At 41.0% G+C, this 27,268-nt stretch overlaps 1 protein-coding gene across 6 annotated transcripts in view; it reads left to right on the top strand.

Annotated features, from left to right (window-relative positions):
- CDKL1 (cyclin dependent kinase like 1) overlaps window positions 1-27,268 on the top strand; it is a 57,213-nt gene that overhangs the window by 10,806 nt on the left and 19,139 nt on the right. For all 6 annotated transcript variants that reach the window (XR_014059889.1, XR_014059890.1, XR_014059891.1 and 3 more), the window contains one exon: window positions 22,182-22,303. Coding sequence is in view for 3 of the 6 variants with exons in the window: in XM_081511309.1 (XP_081367435.1) it covers window positions 22,182-22,303 (122 nt within the window). In the remaining 3 variants the exon portion in view is untranslated. The remainder of the gene's footprint in view (window positions 1-22,181; window positions 22,304-27,268) is intronic.

Below are 27,268 nucleotides of genomic sequence, written 5' to 3'. Positions count from 1 at the left end.
GCTTCAAATGCCAGGCTGAAGAGTTTGGCTTTCATCTGAAAAGAAGGAAACCAGCTAAGTTTTTTTTTAGTAGAAAGTTATCATTTGCAGACTTTAAATTTCATGAATCAATAAACTTCAAAAAAATATTTATTTACAGATTGGGTGGTCAACATTTGAAGAAACTAGTTTATCACCATTACTTCATAAACAAAAGGACATTTTAATATTTTTTAAGAACTAGGAAAGATATAATTTAGGAAAAAGCAGTCTTCCTGAGAGAGAAGTTGACAACTAAGACAACATCTCTCTATATATACGTTTCTCTGGTGTGTGAGAGTATACAAGTGTAACAGTGTATGTGTGTATGAGAGAGAGAGATCATTGCCCCTATTTTTCCCATTTCACTATCCATTGATGAAAATGTAGACTTCACTTGTTTTGTGCAGCCTAAATGTCACAAAAGTTAGTACTATGTCTGAGAACAAAACTCCCTGGATCAGATGATGTCCTACTTTTAGGATCTATCTGATACAACAAAATTCTAATACTACAAAAGAAATGAATGGTCCCTTGGATTTTATGTTATAGTAGAATTTGGCATGTATCTATCCTCAGAGAATTACTTGTATGTTTTTAAAACCATTTATTTAATGACTTAAAGCAACTCCTAATAATTGCTATTGGACTCTTTTAAAAATTACGGTTGTTTCCATTAAGCAGATAAGATCATGGGAGTGAACTGTCCAGAAGTCAATTGCTTAGTTATTAAGGCAGCACATCTATAGTGTTTCCTGTTCTTGATATGAAAGCATATATGAAGATGTAACCATCCATTGGTAAATGGTTTTAAGGATGAAAATTATTATCAAGAAACCTATTTTGCTAATATTTTTAGAAAACACATTTTTCTGAACATTTGAAACACTTTTCAAATAGTGTTACTTCATGCCATTTGGGGAAAAAAAAGTATGACACGTTTTTATGAGATAAATTCAGTATTTGTGTTCATAAATTGTTTTCTAAATATAATCCACTCTTTACTAAGAAGTCCTATTGCAGTCAACCCTTTAATATTTTCATTTTGAATCTTATTTTTTCCAGGTTTCATAATTAGGCTTTTATTTTTTTTTATTTTTTTTTCTCAGTTTTATTTATTTTTTTTTTACTTTACAATATTGTATTGGTATTGACATGAATCTTCCATGAATGTACATGTGTTCCCCACATAATTAGGCTTTTAGAAAAATAAACAATGGCTCCAGTTAAAATTAGTCAGCCCAGGGACTTCCCTGGTGGTCCAGTGATAAAGAGTCCACCCTGCAATGCAAGGGATTGAGCGTTTGATGCCTAGTCAGGGAACTAAGATCTCACATGTTGAGGAGCTTGTAAGCTGGGGTGCCACAACTAGAGAATCCATGCGCCTCATGGAAAGATCCCATATGACACAATGAAGGTCGGGTGTGCCGCAACTAAGACTTGCCTCAGCCAAATAGATACATAAACTAAATAAAGTAGTCAGCTCATACTCCAAAAACGGCAGTGACCGAAATAAAATTATACTGCAGTACCCGAGCACAAAGCAACTATCCCACCCTTTCTCAAACTCACTTTCCACTGTTGGAAAAAAAAGGAAGAAGTCAATATTTTCAGTCAGTGTTTTTTCGTTTGTTTATTCTTTAGTATTTATTTATTTATCTGGCTGCACTGGGTCTTAGCTGCAGCATGTGAGACCTTTTAGTTGCGGCATATGAACTCTTAGGTGTAGCATGTGGGATCTAGTTCCCTGACCAGGGATTGAACTCAGGCCCCCTGCATTGGGAACATGGAGTCTTAGCCACTGGACAACCACGGACGTCCCTCAGTCAATGGTTTTGATGAGACACCTGTGTGTAAGACAGTTGACATGTGTTCATTTGGCACGAACAGGAATTTCTACAGAACTCCTGCCACATCCCAGGCACTGTTCTAGGTGTCTGTCCTCACAAATAAGGAGAGACTAACAGTAAACAAACATGTCACGTGGTGAAAAATGAAGCAGGGTAAGGGGGTAAGGTGAGGGAAGGGCTTGCTTTTTTATACAGAGTGGTTAGGGAAAGCCTTCCTGATGAATGACATTTGAAGACATTCCAGAGGAGATGTGAAGGGGTGACTCTTGCAGCTCTTCAAGGGGAAAACAATCTAGGCAGGTGGAGGGTAGGACAGAGGCCCCAAGGGAAGATCAATGATGTGTTCTACGTGTGTTCTGGTGTGTTGTAGAAGGAGCAAAGAGAAGTGTGTGTCTGAAGCAGAGGAAGCGAGGATGAGAGTCATGGAAGACGATGTTACAGGGATGAGTGGGTCAGACGTGAGGGCCTTGTGGGCCATCGTAGGAACTTTGAGTGAGATGGGAGCCATCAGAGGGTTTTGAGCAGAGGGGTGCCCAGGCATGTCTTATATCCCAGAAGAGTTCCTCTAGCTGCTGGTTACTCCAGCTTCGTGAGCAGGAAGCTCTGTTAGCAGACTGCTCATGTGACCCAAGTCTGAGATGATGGGGTTTGCGTCAGAGAGGCAGCAGTGGAGGTGGTCAGATTCAAGATATATTCAGAGAGGAGAGCACATAGGAATCTGATGGTTGGATGAGGAATCAACAATGACTCCAGAGTTCTTCACTTGAGGACCTGGAAGAACAAAGAGATCATTCACTGATAGGGAGACCCAGGTGCAAACTTAGGGGAAAGAAAATCAAGAATTCTGTTTTGGAAATGTAATATTTGAGATGCAGACCCACTGTAAAGTGGGTAATTAAATGCACAAGGCTGGCATTCAGGGAATAATCTGGAGACCTTTCCATCATGGGGAGCAGAGAGACAAATACCAAAGATTGAGCCCTGGAGCTCCAGCATCTGGAGGTCAATAAGCTGAGGAACCAGTGAAAGAGGTAAGAAGGGGTGCTCTTTGAGGCAGGAAAATTTGAGGCCAATGTCCTTATGAGCTGAGGGAAGGGACTTTCCTGGGGTCCAGTGGTTCGGACTCCATGCTTCCACTGCAGGGGGTCTGGTTTCAATCACTGGTCTAGTAACTAAGATCCTACAAGCTACATGGTGTGGCAAAAAAAAACCCCAAAAAACTGAAGGAAGCGAATGTTTCAAGAATGAGGAGCATTTGTCGAAGGTCACCTTTTGTACAGACTTAGAATTTGCCATTGGCTTTGAAAATATGAGGGTCATTTGAGATCTTAACGAGAGCTGTTTGGGTAGAGAGGTAGGAATGAAAGCTTCATCAGGGAGGGTTCAAGAGAAGAGCAGAAGAGCAAAGTGAAGACAGTGATAGAGACAACTCTTCTGAGAAGTTTTATTATAAAAGGAAACTGAGAAATGGGGCAGTATGTGCTTAGAAGGATGTGGCATCAAGGGGGAGTTTTTGAAGTTGTTGTTTGTAATATGAAAGAAATAAGTATGCTAATGGAGGGAGAGAATTCCTGGAGCCATGACCTTGGCTCCAGTCAAGGTAACTCACCTTGAGTTACCAACCTGGACCATGACCAAACACAGCTATTATAGCATAATAAAAGACCAATTCAGGGACCAGTTAGGAGATTAGGCCATCTTTTCTTTTATTTGGAATGTTGCTAAGTTCTTTCCCTACACTCTTCTTAATCTTTAGGTAACAGGACCCACAGCTGTCTTAAAGCTGTTTGGCTTTAGCTGTTTAAGCCTAGAACTTCTTATACCAGGGTGTACAACAGCTGATTTGTGCTATGACCCATGAACCCTTCAGGAAAGAATTCAACTCCTTTTGCATAACTAGGGTTCAAACCTATAAAGATATTTTGGATAGGAGGTGTAATGGTCATGAGAGAGGCCAGGTTACAAAGCCAGGTCACAGAGATAGAGACAACATTCCTGAAAATCTAAAATCAAGAAGGCTGGGACTTCCCTGGTGATCCAGTGGTTAAGAATCTGCCTGCCAATGCGGGGTACAGGGGTTCAATCCCTGGTCTGGGAAGATCCCGCGTGCCGTGGAGCGACTAAGCCGGTGCACCGCAACTACTGAGCCCACACACTGCAACTAGTGAAGCCCATGCGCCTAGAGCCTGTGCGCCTCGACGAGAGATGCCACTGCAGTGAGAAGTCTGTGCACCACAATTGGAGAGTAGCTCCCGAGTGCCACAACTAGAGAAAACCCATGTGCAGCAACAAAAACCCAAGGAAGCCGTAAATGAAAAAACAATTTTGAAATATCCAAGACTACAGATTAGTGTTTTTTTAAAAAGTCTGGCATCACAGACCAGTAGTGGGAAGTGGTCACTGCTTCTACATAAAGCAGGTGGCTGTACTTGAACCCAACCCAGCCCCTTGGGGAATATCTGTGTGTCCAGCAAGAAAAAAGCTATGTGATTTGAAGCTAACATGAGCCAACCGGCCCAGAATCATTGGATTACTAAGGTCCCCAGTCTCTATGTTGTAGAAGCTTCTCTCTGTGGAATGCAAATGGTAGAACTATTGGAAGTGGAATCAAAGAATGCCAGCCAGCAGCTATGAGGTGCTGGCAGATGGTACAGGGGCCTTCAAGTAGATCAGACCAACATCAGTCAAAATTTGTGACCACCCTCCTTCCCTGGTGGTTCACATGGTAAAGAATCCACCTGCAATGCGGGAGATCTGGATTCTATCCCTGGGTCGAGAGATCCCCTGGAGGAAGGCATGGCAATACACTCCAGCATTCTTGCCTGGAGAATCCCCATGGACAGAGGAGCCTGGTGGGCTACAGTCCGTGGGATCGCAAAGAGTTAGATGAGACTGAGTGACTAAGCACAGCACAGCCACACACCCTCCTTCCAGAAGGTGAGAAAAGCTAGAGTGACAACATGGAGAAGGAATCGTATTCCCGTTGGATGACCCAGTGGTCTTGGGTGAAACCCCAAGGATTGTTAACCTAAGATGCACAAATTACACTTACAACAACCCTAGGAGGCAGGCATTGCTATCCCATTTTACTGAAGGATGTAGGATGGCCAGTGACTTGCTGTGGCCTCCTGGTTAGTGAGCTGGATTCACACACAGTTCTGTCAGTCCCCACATCCATGCCCTGCTGCTCCCACACCTCAGAACCATCACGTTACACTAAACACTGTACTCTTTCTGAAGTCTCCCAGTGACTGGTCCTCAGGATTTATCCTGCTCTTGCCTCCAGTGAGCCTTAGTTTGGAGACTCATGGCTTTCATGGAAACCTGGGGTTCTTACTGGAATATTGGGTCTTACCAATTCTTGTTCTTTAATCCTATAAATTATTTTAGTAGGTACAAAGTTATGGTTTGCAACCCACAAAGATGAGGATAAACATGGGGGTAAATGTCCATTTAAAACTTTACTGTAAGCACTACAGTAAAGTTCACTGATTTTTTTAAACGTGTATTTTAATTGATTTATTTATTGCTGTACTGTGTCTTCATTGCTCTGTGGGCTACTCTCTAGTTGCAGGGCACGAGCTTCTCATTGCCATGGCTTCTCTTGTTGTGGAGCACGGGCTTTAGGGCACGTGGGCTTCAGTAGTTTCAGCTCCCCGGCTCTAGAGCACAGGCTCAGTAGTTGTGGTGCACGGGCTTAGCTGCCCTGTGGCGTGTGGGATCTTCCTGGATCCGGGATTAAACCTGTGTCTCCTGCATTGGCAGGATTCTTTACCACTGAGCCACCATGAAAGCCCAAGTTCATTCTTTTTTTCCCTTAATATATATATTTTAATGAAGCATAGTTGACTTACAATGTTTCAGGTGCACATCAAAGTGATTCAGTTACACATATACACATATTATTTTTGAGATTATTTTTCATTATAATTTAATATTACGTTATATTGTAATGTTACATTATCATGTAATATTATAAGATATTGACTATAGTTCCCTGTGCTATACAGTAAACCTCTGTTGCTTGTTTGCATATCTATTTTTTTAAAATTAGAAATCTATCTTTCTATTCATACTAAGTCAAACAAGTAGAATAAAAACGTCATAAATTTTTTAATTAGGCAAAAATCTGTAAGTTTTCTAAAATATATATATTATGCATACTATTTTTATATATGTATACAAAAGCTTTTCTACTATGCTTGATAAAGACTTGAGAAAGAACATCAAAAAAAAAAGAAGAGATGGAGCAATTGGAAAACATAAACTAAATGAAATGGGAGCACTGAATATAAACTAGAAAAAGTGAAACAAACTAGATAGAAGTAAAAGATCATCATTTAGTCCAGTTGTTTTTAAACACAGATGCTCATTAGAAACATATCTGGAGCTTTGGAGAAATACCTGAGCATTTGTATTTTTCAAAAAATTCCAAGATAATTTTGATATGCATCTATATCTTAAAAAGTTATTACAGGTTTTCCTATTAAATGATAGTTTTGGTGATATAGGATTCAATTATTTTTCTGTTGATGAATCATGATTTCAATAGTTACATAATCAGAATAGTAGAAGATGTTTATCAGTTTTCACAGTCAATAACTAGACAAAAAATAAAAGTTAATTACAATTGCAAGCCATAATATGAACATGATTAGCCTAACAATATAAAATAATTACAAACAATTTGGGAGGGCAAGCAAAGTGATGTGGTAAGTGGAAGTGCAGTTCGTTCATTCTTAAAGAGCAGTGTCACCCACAAGAGGATGAAAGTTGGTTCTTAGGAACTGGGGGTTCTAACTTTTTATATATGTGCATAAAGCACATATACATACAGTACATATACAGATGTACAGTATATTTGTGGAGTTAAAAGTTCATTGAGGGATGATTAAGAAAAGCTGTATAAAAAGACTTCTTTGAGTAACAAATAAGAAAAGAAAAAAAGAGGTCCATGGGGTATAGGAAGGTAAGAATGCTGAGTATGTACTATGTGCCAGAAACATGCTGTCATTTGCAATTAGACCTGAAGAGTAACAACCTACCACATGTTCAGAGCATTCCATTTTTTCCTAGTCTCCTCACTTTCAATGCCTTCCAGTGAGGCTGTGGGCTGTGAGACTGCTTGGGAATAGGAGCCGCAGTTAGGAGCTTCAGTTTCTGATCCGGATTGAAGCTGTTGGGTAACCTTGGGCAAGCTCCAGTGCCTCCTGGAACCCGGCCCACCTTATCGCCATGATTTCTGTCTCTGTTTGGCATTGCTCTGCTGACTCACTGCTGAGGGGAGCAGAGTGCTTTGGGGGCAAACACCGTACAGCGGTCAAGCACCTTAAGGATGCAAGGGCAGGAAAGCAGAGGCTCAAAAAGAGCAGCAGCAAAGGCCAGAGTAGGAGAAAGGAGGAGCAGTAGAGAAAGGAGAGAGAAAGGTACAAATTGGCAGAAAGGTGGGTGACCAAGAGGAGAAGCTGAAGGGGATAGCACTTCACATGGTCTCTCCTGTCTTAAAACATCAGACCAGAAACACTGCTGGGCAAATTACCATCCTGAAGACTGTAAATTGCTGTGGGGAGCAGGATGGTCACGGTTCCCTGTTTTTCAGTATTTATTCAGTGCTTAATTCCATGTGCTCTTGTGCCAAGGCCCCATTCCACAGAATGCTGACAGAGTACCATGCGAATGCTCGCTAGCATTAGAATCTAATCAGAGTGTTCATAATTTCTAAAGGTGTCTACTCTCGAAGTATTTGTCGAATTATTATTTGAATGATATTTCCCAACTCAATAAGAGTCTCCTTGGGAAATCATGTGACATCTTTAAGAATTTAATCCCGCCGTTGTTAATCGGTGCCATTTCTAGGTCCATTTTCTTCATCTTGCTTAATTGGCTTATTGAAATAGATTAGTAACATATCTCTGTAAGTTGTTTTAGCCATGTTTGGCATTCTTTGTTATGGTTTTTATGGTTTTATTCTTTTGTTATGGTTTACAAACTCAGATGTCTGTGGGGACTCACGCTGGTAACGTAAACCAGTGAAAGAGGCTGAATGCAAGATAAGATGGAGCAGTGGAGACTAGGGCAAACTAGAGACTGTCTTGTGAGAAGCAGGTGGCTGCATGCTAGTCTTTCTGAGACTTCTTCTTAAAGCCAGAGATCAAAATTTTGTGTAAAATCTCCTGGGTTCTCCCCCATAACTCTTTATCTTGAAAAAAATTATACACACATAAGTGGAAAGACTAATGCAATGAATACTTGTGTGTCTTTAACAAGATTCATTAGTCTAGCTAATTCTAATTGTTAGAATTCTACTTCATTTCTATCTCTATCACACATACACACACACGCACTTTTTTGGCTGATGCACACACATTTTTCCTAACTATGCAGCATGAATCTCCTAGAACAAAGAAATTTTTCTATGTACCACAATATGATTTCTACATTCTAGAAATGTATCATTGATTCAGTACTATTATCTAATATATAGTCTGTATTCAAATTTTTCATATTGTCTCAATAACATATATAATAATGTTTATGAGAATATGCATATATACATGTTTATTATATGTGTATTTTAGTACGTGATTAGTAACTGAGCACACATTGCATTTAATTGTCATGTTTTTGTAACCTCCTTTAATCTAAAACAGTATTCTTTTCTTAACTGAAGTATAGTTGATTTACAATGTTGTGTTAATTACTGCTGTACAGCAAAGTGATTCAGTTTTACATATATATGTTTTACATATATATGTTTTACATATATATATATACACATTCTTTTTAACATTCTTTTCCACTATGGTTTATCATAGGATGCTGAATATAGTTCTCTGTGCTACACATTAGGACCTTGCTGTTTATCCATTCTATATACAAAAACTTACATCTGCTAATCCCAATCTCCTGCTCCACTCCTCCCCCAATACCCTGCCCCTTGGTAACCACAAGTCTGTTCTTATGTCTGTGATTCTGTTTCTGTTTCGTAGATACGTTCATTTGTGTCATATTTTAGATTTCACTTATAAGTGATATCATATGGTATTTGTCTTTCTCTTTCTGACAATGTGATAATCTCTAATTGCATCCGTGTTGCTGCAAATGGCATTATTTTATTCTTTTTTATAAGTAGTATTCCATTGTATATGTGTACCACAGTTTCTTTATCCATTTATCCATCAATGGACACACATTTAGGTTGTTTCCATGTCTTGACTAGGCGTCCCTGGTGGCTCAGAGAGTCAAGAATCCGCCTGCAATGCAGGAGATCCGGGTTTGATTCCTGGGTCAGGAAGATCCCCTGGAGAAGGAAATGGCAACCCACTCCAGTATTCTTGCCTGGAGAATTCCATGGACAGAGGAGCCTGGCAGGCTACAGTCCATGGGGTCGCAAAGAGTAGGAAACGACTGAACAACTAACACACACACATATCTTGGCTATTGTGGATAGTGTTGGTATGAACATAGGGGTGAAATATCTTTTTGAATGATATTAATAGTTTGTCCAGGTATATGCCCAGAAGTGGGCTTGCTGGATCATATGCTAATTCTATTTTTAGTTTTCTGTGGACCCTCCATCCTGTTTTCCACAGTGGCTGCACCAACTTGCATCTCTGCTAACAGTGTAGGAGAGTTCCCTTTTCTCCATCTGCTCTTCAGCATTTATTATTTGTTGACTTTTCAGTGATAGCCACTGGTATGAGGTGGTACCTAATTGTAGTTTTGATTTGCATTTCTCTATAATTAGCGATGCTAAGCATCTTTTCACACGCTTGTTGGCCATCTCTATTTTTTCTTTGGCGAAATAGGTCTTCTGCCCATTTTTCAATTAGGTTGTTTGTTTTTTGTTGTTTAGTTGTATGAGCTATTTGTATATTTTGGAAATTAATCCTTTGTTGGTCACATCATTTGCAATTAGTTTCTCCCATTCTGTTGGTTGTCTTTTCATTTTGTTTATGGTTTCCCTTGCTGTGCAAAAGCATGTAAGTTTGATTAGGTCCCATTTGTTTATTTTTGTTTTTATTTCTATTGCCCTGGTCGGGGTGAAACACTGACCTAAGAAAACATTGGTACGATTTATGTCAGAGAATCTTTTGCCTATGTTCTCTTCTAAGAGTTTTATGATGTCACATCTTATGCATAAGTCTTTAAGCAAATTTTGAGTTTTGTGTATGGTGAGAGGGTGTGTTCTAACTTCATTGTTTTACGTGCAGCTATCCAACAGTTCTCTAACTTTTAAATTCTTTTTTCAGTCTTTCATGGTATTGACATTTTGGAAGAGTCCATGTCAGTTGTTTTGCCAGATGTGCCTCAACACAAGTCTGACTGTTTCCACGTGATTTGATACAGGGTAAATGGTTTCAGCATGTTTAAGGCTGTGTCTATCACACTGTTTCTAATCAGTATTCTAAAATACATGATATCATTTTGTCCTGTAACTGGTGCTCTCAGTTTTAATCTCTTGATTAAGATGGACCTGTCATATTCCTCAATTGTAAAGAAACACTTTTCCCCTTTATAATTAGTAAGTAATCTGTGGGGTGATTCTTTGAAACAGTGTGACTGCCTTATTCCCCAAGAACTGTCACCCAAAGTTCCTTACCTGAATCAATTACAGTAAGGGTTATTGTAAAACGGTGGTTTTCAACAATTCTTGCTATATTCATTAGTTATAATTTTTCTTTAAAAAAATGCTTTTTTCACTCACACTCCTATACCCCAGTACACACAGCTTTTAGTATCACTGTGGATTCTGGATTTTTTTTTTTTTTTTTTTGGATTCTGGATTTTTTAAAAATTCAACATTTATAAACCATCACTGTTATTCTTTTTGATTCTCAAATTGTCACACATTTGGCTACTTGGGGATCCTTGGAGCCTGCTCCTCGGTCTTTCAGATGCCCATCATTCCTTGTATGCGACTTTACTGTGGGGCACAACGAAGTGTTCCAGGCTCACCTGCCCCAGCTCTAGAATCAGCCATTTCTCCAAGGAGTCCTCATATCTTTAAGTGAGAGTGAAACCTGACTTTAAAGCATTGACAAATAATTAAAAAAAAAAATTTTTTTAAACACCATTCAGGCCAAAGAAAACACATCTACAGACAGTATTTGGCCTATAGGCTCAGTTTGGAGCCTTCTGATTATACAGCTTTTACTGTTTACAGATGTTCACACTGGAGACTGGCAGACCTGACCCCTCGAGGTTCATTGCTAATGTATGTAGGTGTTGGGAGTGTGTAGAGACGGGTTGTCAGTAGCATGGAGGACAAAGGGGAGCTTGTCCTGGCCCACAATGATAGAAACCAAACAAACCCCCTTATCATCCTCTCTCCCTGTTTATTCAACAAGTGGAGACCTGTTTGATTTTATTTTTACAAGATAACATACTAAATGCAAATAGTAACAGACTCTTTTGTTTGTTTATTAGATTTTTTTGGCTTCGCTTACAGTGTGCTTGTCTAGAAAGATTGTGTTCCCCTGTGTAGTGAACTCCTAAGCGATAAAGCTGCCAAGCTTGTACTTCAAGAACCAAAGAAGCAGACATCAACAAACAGACTCCTTACCTTGTAAAAATACCCAATTTGCAAGGAGATTAAGCACATTCCACCATCTGTCAGCACTCTAGATGCTTTTATACATACCCTGCCACATACCTGGAGAAGGCAATGGCACCCCACTCCAGTACTCTTGCATGGAAAATCCCATGGACGGAGGAGCCTGGTAGGCTACAGTCCATGGGGTCGCTGAGAGTCGGACACGACTGAGCGACTTCACTTTCACTTTTCCCTTTCATGCGCTGGAGAAGGAAATGGCAACCCACTCCAGTATTCTTGCCTGGAGAATCCCAGGGATGGCGGAGCCTGGTGGGCTGCTGTCTATGGGGTCGCACAGAGTCAGACACGACTGAAGCGACTTAGCAGCAGTAGCAGCAGCCACACACCTTACTCTAGAAAATGTCACAGAGCAGGAGAAGGAGGCTGAATAAATGATTTTATAAAGCACATTGATAAGAAATATAATTATACTATTGCTTTTTTGCCACTTGTTTTTTATTTCCAACCAAAAAAATGTTTATAGGTAGACAACTATGTTATATATAGTTATCAAACGTTCAAGCCACACTAGAAAGTAGAACTTTTGTGTGGATTGAAAAATTTTTTAATGGCCAGCCTTGTGTCTTTCATATTAAATTTTTTTAATGTTTTAACTCACCTTTTTATTTGGCAGAATTGATGTTTTAGGCCACAAATTTGCTTTCAACAGGCATATTTTCTTGCTAATCATTAATCTCCTTTATTACTTATTAACTTTAACCACGCTGTGATAAAAATGCTTTGGGGTAAAATTGCCTGATAAAAAATCTCTGAACTCCATTTCTCTTTTTGTTAGAAGAGTGAAAGGTGAGTTTTTAAAACAAATGGTGCTATCAACTGTATATAAAAACCTAACAAATTATTTGTTTTATTTATATCAGTACATTGAAAGTGAAAGTTGCTCAGTCATGTCCGACTCTTTGCGACCCCATGGACTATATGGACCATGGAATTCTCCAGGCCAGAATACCAGAGTGGGTTGCTCAGTCATGTCCGACTCTTTGCGACCCCATGGACTATATGGACCATGGAATTCTCCAGGCCAGAATACCAGAGTGGGTAGCCTTTCCCTTCTCCAGGGGATCTTCCTAACCCAGGAGTCAAACCCAGGTCTCCTGCATTGCAGGCAGATTCTTTACCAGCTGAGCCACAAGGGAAGCCCAAGAATACTGGAATGGGTAGCCTATCCCTTCTCCAGTGGTCTTCCTAAACCAGTAATCGAACCAGGGTCTCCTGCATTGCAAGTGGATTCTTTACCAACTGAGGTACTACATGAATTTTTGGCTGTGTCATGGTTCATTCTCATTTTGATCACATTGGTGCTATTGCTTCTTTCCTAGTACTTTTCAAAAACTCCATTAACCAATAAAACAAACTGAGCATCTGCTGTGCACATCCTTAGCCTGTCTATGATGGGTCTGGAGCAGAATGCAGAAGAGATCTCAGCCCAGGTCTCTGGCCAGAGGACCAGCCTGGCACATTCTGTCCCATCCATGCTGTCTACAGCAGACCTAATATAAATTAACTTTACCTTTCCACCTGTGATTCCAGCTTTTTCAGTTCTCCCTCCTCCCCCATATGTCACAACCTTTCCTTCTCTGTAAGTGTTAGTCACTCAGTTGTGCCCAACTCTTTGTGATCCATGGACTGTAGCCCGCCAGGCTTCTCAGTCCATGGAATTCTCCATGCAAGAATACGGGAGTGAGTTGCCGTGCCCTTCTCCAGGATATCTTCCAGACCCAGGGATCGAACCCAGGTCTCCTGTATTGAAGGCAGATTCTTTACTGCCTGAGCTACTGGGGCCCCTTCTCTAGCCATCACCAAAACTAGGGTGTTAGCCAGAGTATCTACCATGTGTTTCCGGGCATTTAAAGGAAATGTGGGATCAAGGCAGCTTTCCTTTACCAAAAGTGTTAAAGAACAATTCCTCAACAGCACTGTCAGGGGTGTGGAATATTTTTCTCTAGGTTGGAGATGGTGGTAATAATTAAATAGCTTTTAAAATCATGATAATAGCTCCCCCCCCAAACCTGATTAACTAATTTTAGCCCTCTGAAACTAACTTCAAAATATTTGTCTTGGTTTTACAATATAGTGAAGAGACTTATGCAAATCTTTTAAAACTATTTTTATGATAAAATAAATATCATGCTTACATAAGTTAGTATGCTTATGTAAGAAAACAAAACAGAAGCTACAGAAGAATGTGCAGTGGAAAGGAAATCTGCCTCACCCCTCACTCTCCATTCTCATCCCCTGGTCTCTCCAGAGGATGCCTGTGCTTATGCAAGGACATGTGTTTCCCTCTAAAACACAGACACAAATGCCACTGTATATGTATATACTATCCAATCATTTCTTTTTTACACTTAACACAGTTGACCCTTGAACAACATGGGTTTGAACTGCATGTTCCATGTGTAAGTTTGTATTCACTTACATGTAAATTTTTTCAATAAATATTTTAGAAAAAATTTTTGAGATTTGCAACAGTTGAAGAAACTCACAGATGACCTGTGTAACCTAGAAATACAAGAACAATTATGGAAAAGTTACATGTGTCATGAATGTATAAAATATATGTAAATATTAGTCTATCCTTACATAAGCATAATAAAATGGGTAACATTTAATATAAAATTGTTAGTTCTCTTACAGCTTTATAACTGCTTTCAAAAGATCATGTTATATACAGTATATCTCTCTCCCTCTCTTACAAAGGGAGAAACTAAGTATCAGTCTATCATCTCAGGTAAGTGATTTTTTTAAAAATGTAACAATGTTTCCAATACTGTGTTATGAATATGACTGTAATACTGTGTGCAATAAAAATTTTATAATGGTTCATTCATTAGTAAAAAGGCTAGGCTACTTTGAAAAACTTCTATCAATTACACTAGGCTACTATAAAGTCGGGCTTCCCAGGTGGTAAAGAATCTATCTCCCAATGCAGGAGACACAGTTTTGATCCCTGGGTGACGAAGATCCCCTGGAGAAGGAAATGGCAACCCACTGCAGTATTCTTGCCTGGGAAATCCCGTGGACAGACGATCCTGGCAGGCTAAAGTCCTTGGGGTCACACAGTCAGACACGACTGGGTGACTGAGCACCACCACAAACCTTGCTGGGTCTCAAGCCCTTGAGAGTATTATCATATGCTGACCTGGGAATCCTTGGGATGTACCCAGGATTAATTATTATAAAGGAGGGGGACATCACTTTTCTCCATTCTGGGTGAATATTAACTGATAAAAAATTCCTGCAACAGGATCTATGTATCTGTGACTAAGAGTCAAGTTCAAAAATTGCAAAGGCTTGTGAAAAACATTTTACCAAGACAGCTCTCACTTTCTAAATTTTAATCCTTGTTCTTTTGTTATTTACCACAAATTTGTGGGAAAAGAAGAATGTTTTTGGAAGGAAAACAGAATATGATCATTGAAAAAAATAGTCTGTTTCTTTTCTCGAAAGCACAGATGGGATAAATATCCCCCCATTCTCCCCACAAAGAACAGAGACTCTTTGGCATTTGAGGGATAGAAGAGACCACAGATGTGGTGGTCGGTGTACTGATCAATCCAGAAACGTGTGAGTGCTGAGGAGTCCATAGGGCAGAGGTTCCAAACCCAGTATCTGCAGGGGCCAGGCAGGTAGGGGAGAAATGGTTTGCTTTCATAAACAAATCTTTTATTTGCCTTAAAATACGCAGTTATTTCCATAGCTTATACATTTTCCCACTTTTGATAGAAACTTGGGCATATTAAATATCTCACTTTTAAGAAAATTGATAGTGAAAGTGATGTTAAAGGGCCTTAGTGTGAGGGAGTGGTAGGGCATGCTGAGGACTGTGATAAACTCAGGTATCCAGGGCTTATCTAACATGGACAGCTGCTTCTCGGCCCCAGCCCACCGATGCCAGAGACTGCAGGGCCAGCATACATCACCAGTGTTTTCAAGAGAATCTTGGTAATCAAGGCTTTAAAGTAACATTTCCTGATCTGAAATGTTGGCAACTAGGTCAAAAATCCTTCAGAATGCTAACACCAAACATTTAACCTTAGAAGGTGTAGAAAAGCCTGAGCTTATGACAAGGGCTCAGGTTAAATCCGGCAGATAAAACACAGTTCTTTTTTAAGGTCAGAGAAAAACGCTTCACTTTGCAGCATAATAGGAATATTTCAAAATTCAGAGAATATAAAAAAAAAGAGAGAGACCAAAATAAAACAGCATAAACGGCAGAAACTTTTATATAAGAGAAACTAAATCTGAGTGTGAGCCAACCCAGGCTTCTAGATATAGAATAACTGAAGGATGGTGACTGACATGGGAAGAGGCACTGAGATCCTCAGGATTGGGCCAGCACGAATCAGAGTGTTGAGGAATGAGGCCAGGCCTGGGGCTTTGGCTTCACATACTCATAAACAGGAAGAAATTTTAATTAGAAGAGCCCTAAACTACATCTTCATAGTATGTGTGGTAATTTAGTCTATTCCATTAAGACTTCTTGTATAATAAACACGTTGAGTAAACCTGTGACAGTCCATCCAGATTGCTGCTTGATTTTTCTCATCTAATTCCTCCCAGTGCCCTTAAAAGAGCCTGTTCAGCTTTGAGGTAGAAACATCCAGACTTTTGTCAATGCAAACATTCACAATATTGGAGCTCTGGTCAAGACCTCTAAGCGACCAATTGCAAACTGGATTCAGGACCACAGGGGCCCCTCTGAGTTCGGCCCTTAGGGTTAGGGGAGTCAATAGAGAAAGGAGAGAGGTGGTTTGGGGATGCTAAATTCATAACATCTGGCTCCTGGTCTCACTGCTGCTTCTAGTGAGGTCACACAAACCCTTCTCCCCAACTTGACTTTTCAGCAGCAGCATCTTCGTGGAGTAAGTGTACTCTTATCCCGGTATCTCCGTTGTGTTCTGCTGTTTTCTCTGTTATCTTGGGGCACCATCTCCCCTTTCTCCTTCTCTACTTTCTCCTCATCTACCACTTATCTGGGTGCTGGGCTCCTTGGGCCTCTCTCTTCTCACTCATTCTTCTGGGCATCACTTCTCACCATGGCTTTGCTTATACTCACACTGACACCCCAGCTTTTATCTTCAGCTCAAACTCCAGCCAACCTGACACCTCTACTTTGGTATCTCAGAGTCCCTGTCAGCCCAGTGTGCCAAAGGTAGTAGTTCCTTCCCTTCAAAACCTGCTTTTTCTCTCAGTCATGGCACCAGCATCCACCCCGTTACACAAACCTTTGATCATCACTCTCTCCTCCATCCCTCAGCTCCAGCCCATCACCACATCCTGACTATTCTAATAATAAAGTGCCTTTCTCCCCATCTCCCCTGCCTCTTCTCTGGTCCAAGCTCTCAGTTATCAACAGGCTCCTTACCAGACTCCTCTAGTCATATTGCCTCCTGTGAGCCATTCTGTATCCTGCCACCATAGTGAGCTTTAAAAAACACCCAGATGGTGGGATTTCTGGTGGCTCAGTGGTAAAGAATCTGCCTGTCAATGCAGGAGACATGGGTTCAAACCCTGATCCGGGAAGATCCCACATACCACAGAGCAACTAAGTTCGTGCACCACAATTATTGAGCCTGTGTCCTAGAGCCTGGGAACAGCAACTACTGACGCCCGGCACCCTAAAGCTCTTGTTTTGCAACAAGAGAAGCCACTGCAATGAGAAGCCTGCACACAGCAACTGGAGAGTAGCCCCCACTCAATGCAACTAGAGAAAAGCCCACATAGCAACAAAGACCCAAATGGTATCCATATCACATCTTGTTAAAATTCCTTCCAGTAGCTTCTCATTGCATTTAGGGTGAAGTGTAAATTTCTTAGCATGTCCTGCAATGCCCCGGAGAACCTGCCTTCTGCCTGTCTCTCTGGTATCAGTTCCATGTGTTTGACATTCAGATCACACCATCTTACAGTTCTTTAGGTGGCGTAAGTTCCCCCCTAGCTCAGAGCCAATAGTCTGCCTGGAAAGCCACCATCCCTCTACCGCCACCACCCTGCCTGGTCTGGTCAGACCTTTCTCACCCTCTGGGACTCCAGTTCAGAGTCACTTCCTAAGAACAGTTTCTCTAAGGCAGCCTAGATTCTTGTATATGGAGGGCTCTGTGGCACTTCTCTGCTTAATGCTTGAGCCCTTTGTCCCCTTCGCCAGTGTTTCCCTAGTTCCTTGAACAGTGCCTGAGGCTGAGCAGACACTCTGGAGACCTTTGTTGAATAAATGAACACAGCCAGGACAGGAGCTGTCTCCCAGATATCTGCTGCTCTAGCATGTTTTCAGGTCAACCCAGAATCCTGGCAACCTACAGAGAGTTAATTATTTAAAAATATTTACAAAAAATATTTACAATTTAAGATTTGTGAGTCCTAATTGGGATTTAGTTTTAGTGATTGACTTCTCTAAATGAAGAATTTTCTGAAAATAGGTTGAGAAATAAGTTATTGGCTATTTACAGCTATGTAAAGGTTATCTTACTGCAGAAAATAGGAGAGACGAGTGGTTTAAATATCATGTGACACCTTCCTGTGTTGCTGGAGGCATTGGAAGCCCTCTTGGGAAGTAATTTAGCAATCTACATCACAAACCTTAAGTATCTATTAATGCCTCAATGATATGGTAAAATGTACTCTCACACTCCTGGCAGAGGTGTAAGTATGTTTGATCCTTTGGGAAAGCAGTGTGGCCATGTCTATTTAGAGCCTTATGTTGTTTGTATTCCTGGGGCTCTAAATGGCGTCCAACTAACTTCTTAAATGGCCACCTTCCTCAGGAACCACTGTACCATTCCCTGGACCACTCAATACCCTCAAGCCAGGTACTCTTTCCCTGGCTTTTTGTAACACCTACCACGTCTGTAATTACTTGTTCAACATCTGTCTCCCCTTCTAGTTTCTAAGCTTCATGAGACTAGTTTTGGTACTTGTCTTATTATCTCTGTATCATTAGGACTATCAGAGTGCCTTATGCACATTAAGATAGATAAATACTTGTTGAATAAAATGAATTGAGAAAGTCAGCCTAAATAGAAATAGATTGAACCCCCAATAACAATATTAACAGGACTTCCTTGGTGGCACATTAGATAAGAATCCATCTGCCAATGCAGGGGACACAGTTTCAATCCCTGGTCAGGGAAGATCCCATATCCCCGTGGAGCAACTCAGCCCGTGTGCCACAGCTACTGAGCCTGTGTGTGCTGCATACTGAAGCCCGTGAGTCTAGAGCCTGTGCTGTGCAACGAGAGAAGCCACTGCAATGAGAGGCTGAGCACCCCAATGAAGAGTAGCCCCCCTCCCCGCAACTAGAGAAAGCCCGTGTGCAACAACGAAGATCCAGCACAACAAAAACAAGATTAAAAAATAATAAAATAAAAATTACTAAAAAATATTAACAGTTAAACTTTCTGGAGAGGATGATGTGGCCTGACACTGCTGCATATGCTTTGTCACAGCAGCCCTTGAGCTTCCTCCTCTCACAAATGGTAAATCTAAAGACGTTAACTAACATGTCCAAGTGAAAGTCACCCAGTCGTGTCTGACTCTTTGCGACCCCATGGACTAAACAGTCCATGGAATTCTCCAGGCCAGAATACCAGAGTGGGTTGCCATTCCCTTCTCCAGGGGATCTTCCCAACCCAGGGATCGAACCCAGGTTTCTCGTACTGCAGGTGGATTCTTTACCAGATGAGCCACCAGGGAAGCCCAAGTTAAGGTCAATCAGCTAGTAGGTTGTTTATCAAAATGTTATTTATAACGGTCAAAAATTGGAGAGAATCTATATGTTATTAGAATAGCTTACAGTGTAGTTATTAGAATCTAACTTTTCAAAAGTTGTGCAGTAACAGGAAGATGGGTGTAATGTAATATTTAGTCCATGCAGTTCAGTGGGTCCTGCTGTGACAGTGCTTTCTACCTGCTACATGGCACCCATGGTTCCCGAGTTATACTTTTTTAGTTCATACAGGTGTGTTGAGCAGCGCCGAGGGGGCTGGACAGAAAAAAATTCATCTGGAAGATGGGAAACAACTGGGTGAGCAGGTCCTGAAGCGAGAGTGAGGAAGTAAGAGAAGTTCAGTGTGTCTGGGGGAAGTTATAAGAGACGAGGCTGCAGACGTAAGCAAAGGTCAAGTGGAGAGGAGGATCTTTGGGTTTTATCCTGAGGCAACAGTGCCCCTAGCACTTTCTGCATGTATGAATGTGACAAGTTGCAGGTGCCAGTCTTGGCATCTGAGAAGCTCCAGCTATTTGTTTCAGTAGAATTGAAGACTATATATGGAACATGGAAAATTAAAAGACTCTGAGATTTGAGGTCTGGGCCTACAGACAATTATTTTTCAGAGCCTATAAGAAAGTTTCTGCTTTCCCCTAATTGCCTGCTGTCTAAACTGCCTCCCCCCCACTTTAAACTTGGTTGATTGCTTTCTGTTTGAGACATTTGAGCTAATGCACTTCTTTGGTTGAAACAGTAGTCAGTTCTGTCCTCTTAGTGCAGAACTAACTAGCTGTTCTGTTAGTTCAGGCTAAATGTTTCCAGATGTGTGTGTGTTAGTCGCTCAGTCATGTCCAACTCTTTGCAATCCCATGGACTGTAGCCTACCAGGCTCTTCTGTCTGTGGAATTCTCCAGGCAAGATTACTTGAGTGAGAAAGTCAGCCATTCCCTTCTTCAGGGGATCTTCCTGACCCAGGGATCAAACCTGGGTCTCCCACACTGCAGGCAGATTCTTTACCATCTGGGCCACCAGGGAAGTCTCTAAGTTTCCAGATATGGGAATATAAGTGTGGGGCTTTATACCTTGGAATGCCTTCTGTTCTAAGGCCCAAATGTGGCTAATGGGCTTTAAGAGTGTCTTGGCTGTTTTATTTTGCTTCATCAAGTGTAATGTCTGGAGCAGGAATTTCACATCTTGAAGATAGTGGTGTTAGACAAAGAAAATGTGAAAATAATTGTCTTTTTTGCATTTTCTTTCCTGGGTTCTTCTTTTCTCATTGTCCATACAAATATACATAGTGTGCAGTTCAAGAACTTCAGTTTTTCTCCTTCAGCCTTTTATCATGTCTGAAATATCTGTTTGCCTATGATTAATACCTCTGTCTATGTATTAAATCACCTGGACAATTTTGGGGAAAAAATAGATGGCTGGCTCTTGCCTAAGACCAATTCAGGATCTCTGGGAGTGGGGCCCGGGCATCCCTGGTTGTCAAAAGTTCCCCTGGTAGTTCTATTACAGAGTTATCTAGTGCTGTATTAACAGAGCTCCCCAAAACTCAGTAGCTTAAAGAAGAATGATTTTTTTTATTTCTCACAACTGTGGCTTGGCTGACTTCTCCTTTGGCTGGCCTTGCCTGAGCTTGCTCATGTAGCTGAATTAAGTGGGGGTGGTCAGCAGGAGATGAGCTTGGCTGGGACACCTGGGCCCTGCTCTCCTCGTGGTACTGGGTTGGCCAAAAAGATCATCTAGGTTTTTATAACGTCTTATGGGAAATCTGAGCAAACTTTTTGCCAGTTCTATATTTTATTGTGGGCTGAATCTGAGTGGGTCTCATCATTTGCTGTGTGACCAGTAGAATGAGGCAGAAGTTACATCACCTGATTTCTGAGACTGGAGCCTTAAGAAGCTTTTCCGCCTCCTCTTTTGTTTGCTTAGAGCACTGCCTGGAGGCCTTCAAGCCCTGAAGAACGTTAACCATTTTTGCTCTCTTCACAGTAGTTAGTTTGCTTAGTTGTAGGTATTTCCAGTCAGATTATAGACAGAAGGGGCCAGAAAGCTAAGTACAAGATTTATCTCTGCCAACATCAACATTCATTCCTGCCTGTTCTTTCTAGATGCAGCCCTTCAGGCATGTCAGATTGGAGAGTTCTGATTTTTCTGTTTTAAAATGTTTCATCAGCCTAGGAAACCTGATTTACTCATTCATTCACAAATAATGATCAGATGCCTGTTATGTGCAAGGCTCTGTGCTGGGGGTACGACATCCTTTTCAGGAAACAAGAGAACACAGACCCTGATGTCTATCATGAATCTTAACATTCTGTGTATCTATTATATCTATCGACAACAGAGGACATTAGAAAAATCAATTGAACAATTAGCAATTTTGAAGGATTCCAAAGGATTCATACTTCAGGGAGCTACTTGGGACACTGAGCCAGTCTGGGGAGATCAGGGAGACACCTTTAAGAAAGGACACTTGATCTCAGCCTTAAGGATGAGTTCATGTTAACCAACCACTGCCCCCCTCTTTTTCATTCTCCTTTCCCAGCCGTCTCATATCTCTTTACCTTCAGCAGCCACCAGGGTTATGATCATTTTTTACGTGTGTGCGTGTTCAGTTGCTCTGTCTTGTCCAACTCTTTGCAACCCCATGGACTATATAACCCACCAGGCTCCATTGTCCATGGGACTTCCCAGGCAAGAATGCTGGAGTGAGTTGCCATTTCCTTCTCCAGTGGCTCTTCCTGACCCAGGAATCAAACCTGCATCTTCTGCATCTCCTACATTGGCAGGTGGATTCTTTACCACTATGCCACCTGGAAAGCCCAAACAGCTCATCAAGAGAAGTTAAGACAGTACTGTCTACAGCATCCTTCAATCCAAGACAAGAATTTTTCTAAAGGACAAACATCTTTCTTCTGTTGGACCAACATTAAAGAAAACTGTCTTTCACAACTCCAACTTAGCGCCTCGCTTTTTGTGTTTTCAGCAACTCAAGCATCCCAACCTCGTCAACCTTATTGAAGTCTTCAGGAAGAAGCGGAGGCTTCACCTGGTGTTTGAGTACTGTGACCACACGGTGCTCCACGAGCTGGATAGACACCAACGAGGGTGAGTGACCCATCCTTTATAAACAAAACCCAACAAAACACACCAGGGTTTGTGAGGGAAGATGAGCTATGACCCTTTTTCACGGTGGGCAGGGACAGCTAGTGTTTGGTCAGCATACTCTGCTGCTGAGGGGCTGCCAGAAATGTTGGGAAAGAGATCATAACTCGTCATTTTCGTGAAGAAAGCAGCAACTACGTTATTAGGTTGAACTTGATTTCTTTGGTATATCATTTCTACATAGATGCTATATCAGTCTCTAGGAAAGAAAAGGAAGGATATCAATTATTCCACACCAGCCTAGGGAAGCATAAGGACTTGGAGGTTGAAAGGAAGACTTCAAAGACAATGGCTCACAGGAAATTTAAGGCTAAAACAAACATGGTGTTTTTATAAATATTTTTTAAAACTTATTTATTCTTAACTGGAGGATAATTGCTTGACAACGTTGTGTTAGTTTCTGCCATACATCAATTTGAATCAACCACAAGTATGTACATAGTGAAGGACAGGGAAGCCTGGCAAGCTGCAGTCCATGGGGTCACAAAGAGTCAGACAGGACTGAGCGACTGAACAACAGTATATGTGTTCTCTCCCTCTTGAAACTCCCTCCCGCTTCCTACTGCATCCCACACTTCTCGGTTGTCACAGAGAGCCAGGTTGAGCTCCCTATGTTACCTTCCGACTAGCTATCTATTTTACGTATGGTAATGTTTATGTTTCAGTGCTACTCTCTTAATTCGTCCCACCCTCTCCTTCCCCCACTGTATCCACAGTCTGTTCTCTATCTCTGTGTCAAAATGGTACTGATGAACCTATTTGCAGGGCAGCAGTGTTTTATCTGAAGCAATCCGGGTATCTGGTCTGCAGTATTGGTCAGAGTTTTTTTGGTTACAAATGACAAAACCTAACTGACGCTGGTGTAGGTGAAAAAGGAAGTGGTGGTGGCTGTTATTGGGAAGGTGACTCTGGAGGCTCCGCTGACCTTAACACGTTTCTAGCACAGGCAGCACCTTTGTGTGCAGCTGCAGAAAGGCCTGGTGAGCAGGCAGAGCCTTTGTTTGAAAAAACAGCGCGGTGTGGGGAAATCCGTTCCTCTGAAGGTAGCTCCTCGTGAGGGTGAGCAGAATGCAAGCTGGATTTCGGCTCCCCTCAGCTGGGTGTCTTGAAGGCAGAGCGCCTTAGGTGGGGCTTTCTCTTTCCTTTTCTCTTCTCCTCCCTCCCAACTCTTCCTTTCAGTATTGGCTTCATTCTGCCTTTCAGGTGAGTCTCCCCTACAGGGTTGATTTTGGAGGGCATGTGTGTGCTGTGAGACGGAAGGCGTTAGGAAAGGAGAAGTGTGTGGTGGAAAGCATTGCTGTAGGCTTTTATCAACCTGTGTAGCCATTCTAGAAGAAAGGAAATTCTAGAAGAAAGTAGCGTCTGCACAGAAGGTCCAGTGGAAGACTGATTGGCTCAGCTCCAGTGATGCAGCTATCCCTGGAAGCAATCACTGTGCTGGAGGAAGAAGGTAGAATGACTAGCAGGCCCGGGGAGATAGGATTCAAAGTCAATCAAAGAATACTTCACAGAGGAGGTGGTCTTTGGCTTGAAAGGTAAGGAGACTCCCAAGAAGTCGAACAGAAAAGGATATCCCATCTTCTCCTTCTCCTTCTTTTGCTGTATTCCTGGAAGCTCAACATTGGCTGGGGATAATCTGCAGAGTGCATCAGAGATCAGAGTGATAGAAGGGCGCTGCATCCTGACTCACGTTCGCACTCCAGTGGCTGGAGGCCGAGGCTCTTTCAACAAGGCTTTCAAGCCTTGGCCAAGAGCTTGCTCTGCCATGTGGTGGTGGTTAAACATGATCTAGCGTGACCTCTGGGCAGCTGGGATTAAAGTGGCTCATGATTTGTTAGTGACCATGGCACAGGCGGCTTTTCTTGTTAGTTTACACAGAGAGAGCCAAGAGGACAGACTTCCCGCCTTCAGAAAGTCACTGATACAGAGAAATTATGTGTCAAGGAAGAAAACATTTAGTGTGCTGGTATTGGCTCTTTTGACAGCTTGCAAGTGACATTTTGATTAAGCCTACTAGTATAAGTTACTTGTGCCATGGGTAACTAGGGAGTTGTTGCAGGGAATTTGATTAATCATGTTCGATTGAGTCACTTGCCAACTCTGACTAGTGGGAGGTTGAAAGCAATTGGGGGTCAGTTCTTTTTTTAGCATGTAGTTTAAGTAGAGGAGTAAAAAGACAGAACAAGGAGGGATGAGAGTCCTGGAAGCAGATTTTTTTTCTTTTTAACTCTGCTGGCTAAAATCTCCAATATGTGTTCCAGAAAATGCTTTAATATAGAGGTGGGTTAGAGAAGGGAATGTCTGGTAGACACATGTGTGGTTAAGTACAAGCAACTTCATTTCTAAATGACACTGTACCATGGTTTGTCAAATATAAGACTGACTTAAGGAACACCAATAAATGAGCAAGTTTGAAAACTAAGATTTATTCTAAATGAGATCATATCTATTTACTTTGAAGTTTAAGGATTTTTGTTTGTGTTTTAAAAATAAAAGTAACTTTCCATTATACTAGCTAGGAGTGGCATCCCTGGTGGCTCAGTCGGTAAAGATTCTGCCTGCAATCTGGGAGACCTGGGTTCGATCCCTGGGTCAGAAAGACCCCCTGGAGAAAGAAACAGCAACCCACTCCAGTATACTTGCCTGGAGAATTACAAGGACAGAGGAGCCTGGTGGTCTACAGTCCACGGGTCACAAAGAGTCAGACTCGACTAAGTGACTAACTTTCATACTATTTAGGGAAGTGGCATGTTCCACTTTATATTTTATAAATTTGTACCTGGGAATATAGTGATCACAGGGCATTCTAGGGGTAAAGAGGCAAACCCAGGAAGGACCAACCTGCCAGATTTCTAAAATATAAAGTGGACCATGCCACTCCCCTGCATTTGATAGCCCCTCAAAGCTTACTTGGGTGGTGAAAACCCCTAGCATGCGATACAAGGTCTCACACTGTAAGTCCATCCCACTTCCCACCAGTTTTCAACCCCACGAAATTATTTTCATTCTAGGCTTTAGGATACCTGGTTTGCCTTACCTTCTCTACTCTGCCTGGCAAACTCCTGCTTGCCCTTGGATACAGCCCAAATATGACCTAATGATATCCACTTTAGGAGAGGTGAGAGTTCCTTCCTCTATTCATTATATCTTCCAGGATTATTTATAGTTGCCCAGTAAACTATAAAATCTTCAAGGGCAAGAGTTGTATCTTCCTCACCTGTGTATCCTCAGTAATTTCTAGATTAATTTTTGGCACTTGGTACATTCCCAGTACTGTTGTGTAGTGATTGAGTCAGCAAATCAATAAATTGATCTTTACAAGATGATTTTAAAGAGTAATCAAAACAGTTTTTTTTTTTCATTTAAAAATAATTACTTTGGTTAAAAGTTTCTAAACATAATACTGTCAAAGGAAATGATCAGTACACTGTTGGACAGAGGGCAATTTGGCAATCAATGGATCTGCTTCTGATAGGGCTTCCCAGGTAGCTCAGTGGTAAAGAATCCACCTGCCAATGCAGGAGACTCGAGTAGGATCCCTGGTCGGGAAGATCCCTTGGAGGAGGGGATGGCAACCCACTCCAGTGTTCTTGCCTGGAGAATCCCATGGACAGAGGAGCCTGGTGGGCTACATATAGGCCATGGGTTTGCAAAGAATTGGACGTAACTGAATGACTGGGCACGTATGCTGCTTCTGATAATTTACCACAGAAAATAAATATATGTGTAAAAATTTTAGTTATAAAAGTGTCTGTTTTTAAGTATTGTTTCTAGTGAAAAAAACTGGAAACAACTGATATGTTCAGTGATAAAGGATTGGTTAAGTATAGTATGTCTTTATAGTGGAATACAGTGGAGCTGCTAGGAAACATGCTTACAAGATAAAACAAACATTTACATATAAAAATGTTCATGAGTGGTTGCAAGGTAAAAAAAGCTGTGCTATAATAAAAGTATATATTTCCTTTTTATACAGTTTATATGTAGGTAGAAAATTTTAAAAAGTAATATATACATTTTCATAGAGATTATCTGAGTGATGTTTGTATAGATGTTTTTCATTTTGTTTTTTTGTATTTTCTCCATGTTCCATTTATTACTCTGGCAATGTTTTAATTATTAAAAATAATTCTTGCTAAGTCAGAACCAAAGAACTTCTCTCTACTGTGAATCTGAAGTGGATACTAATTCATCTTCTTGTAACATGTTGGTAACTTTGAACTCATTTGGAAAGCTTTTGGAGAAGATTCACATTCATGCTATACTGAATATAATATATATACTGAATAGAACTTCAATGTTATAACTTGCTATAACAGTCAAGTTTATGCCAGAATATATCCTGTATGCATATATAAATATATAAATATTTATCCATTATTATTCCCTGTGTTGTGTTCATATTGCTTAGATTTGCTCTCAAACAAGCATATTTATTATCTTCCATAGGACTTACTATGCTTTTTACTTATTCTGTAAACCATTGGTCTGTCCTCTGTCAAAGTTTTGTAAACAATTGGTTTATGTGTTCTCTCTGCATTTTTCTGCCCCTGTTTAAGTGCAACCAGACACAGTACTTCACCCATTTTTTTCCTGTGCAGATTCCATTTCAACCAGATCCTCTTCTGACTCTCATATAGTTTATTCAAAGAACATCTGGTGAGTAAAGGGCATTACTGCAAGTTTTTGGTTTCTGACAATGCAATTCCAGAGCTAACCCTAAAAAATCTCTTTTTTAAAGTGATATATTGTTTGTTGTGAAAATGTTTCAAGCAACACAAAAACATGTAGAAATAAAGTTTGAGAAATAGTTTCTAATTATTTTTATGCATTTCTATATAAATACTTAAAGAGATTGTACTCTATATACTATTCTTCATTTTTAAAGTGTATTTGGGAGCTGTCTCC

The sequence above is a fragment of the Giraffa tippelskirchi genome, chromosome 7, assembly GCF_054371585.1.
Source record: "Giraffa tippelskirchi isolate mGirTip1 chromosome 7, T2T-mGirTip1v1.2.pri, whole genome shotgun sequence".
In the NCBI taxonomy this organism is placed as follows: Eukaryota; Metazoa; Chordata; class Mammalia; order Artiodactyla; family Giraffidae; genus Giraffa; species Giraffa tippelskirchi.
This window is presented reverse-complemented; position numbering and strand designations above follow the sequence as displayed.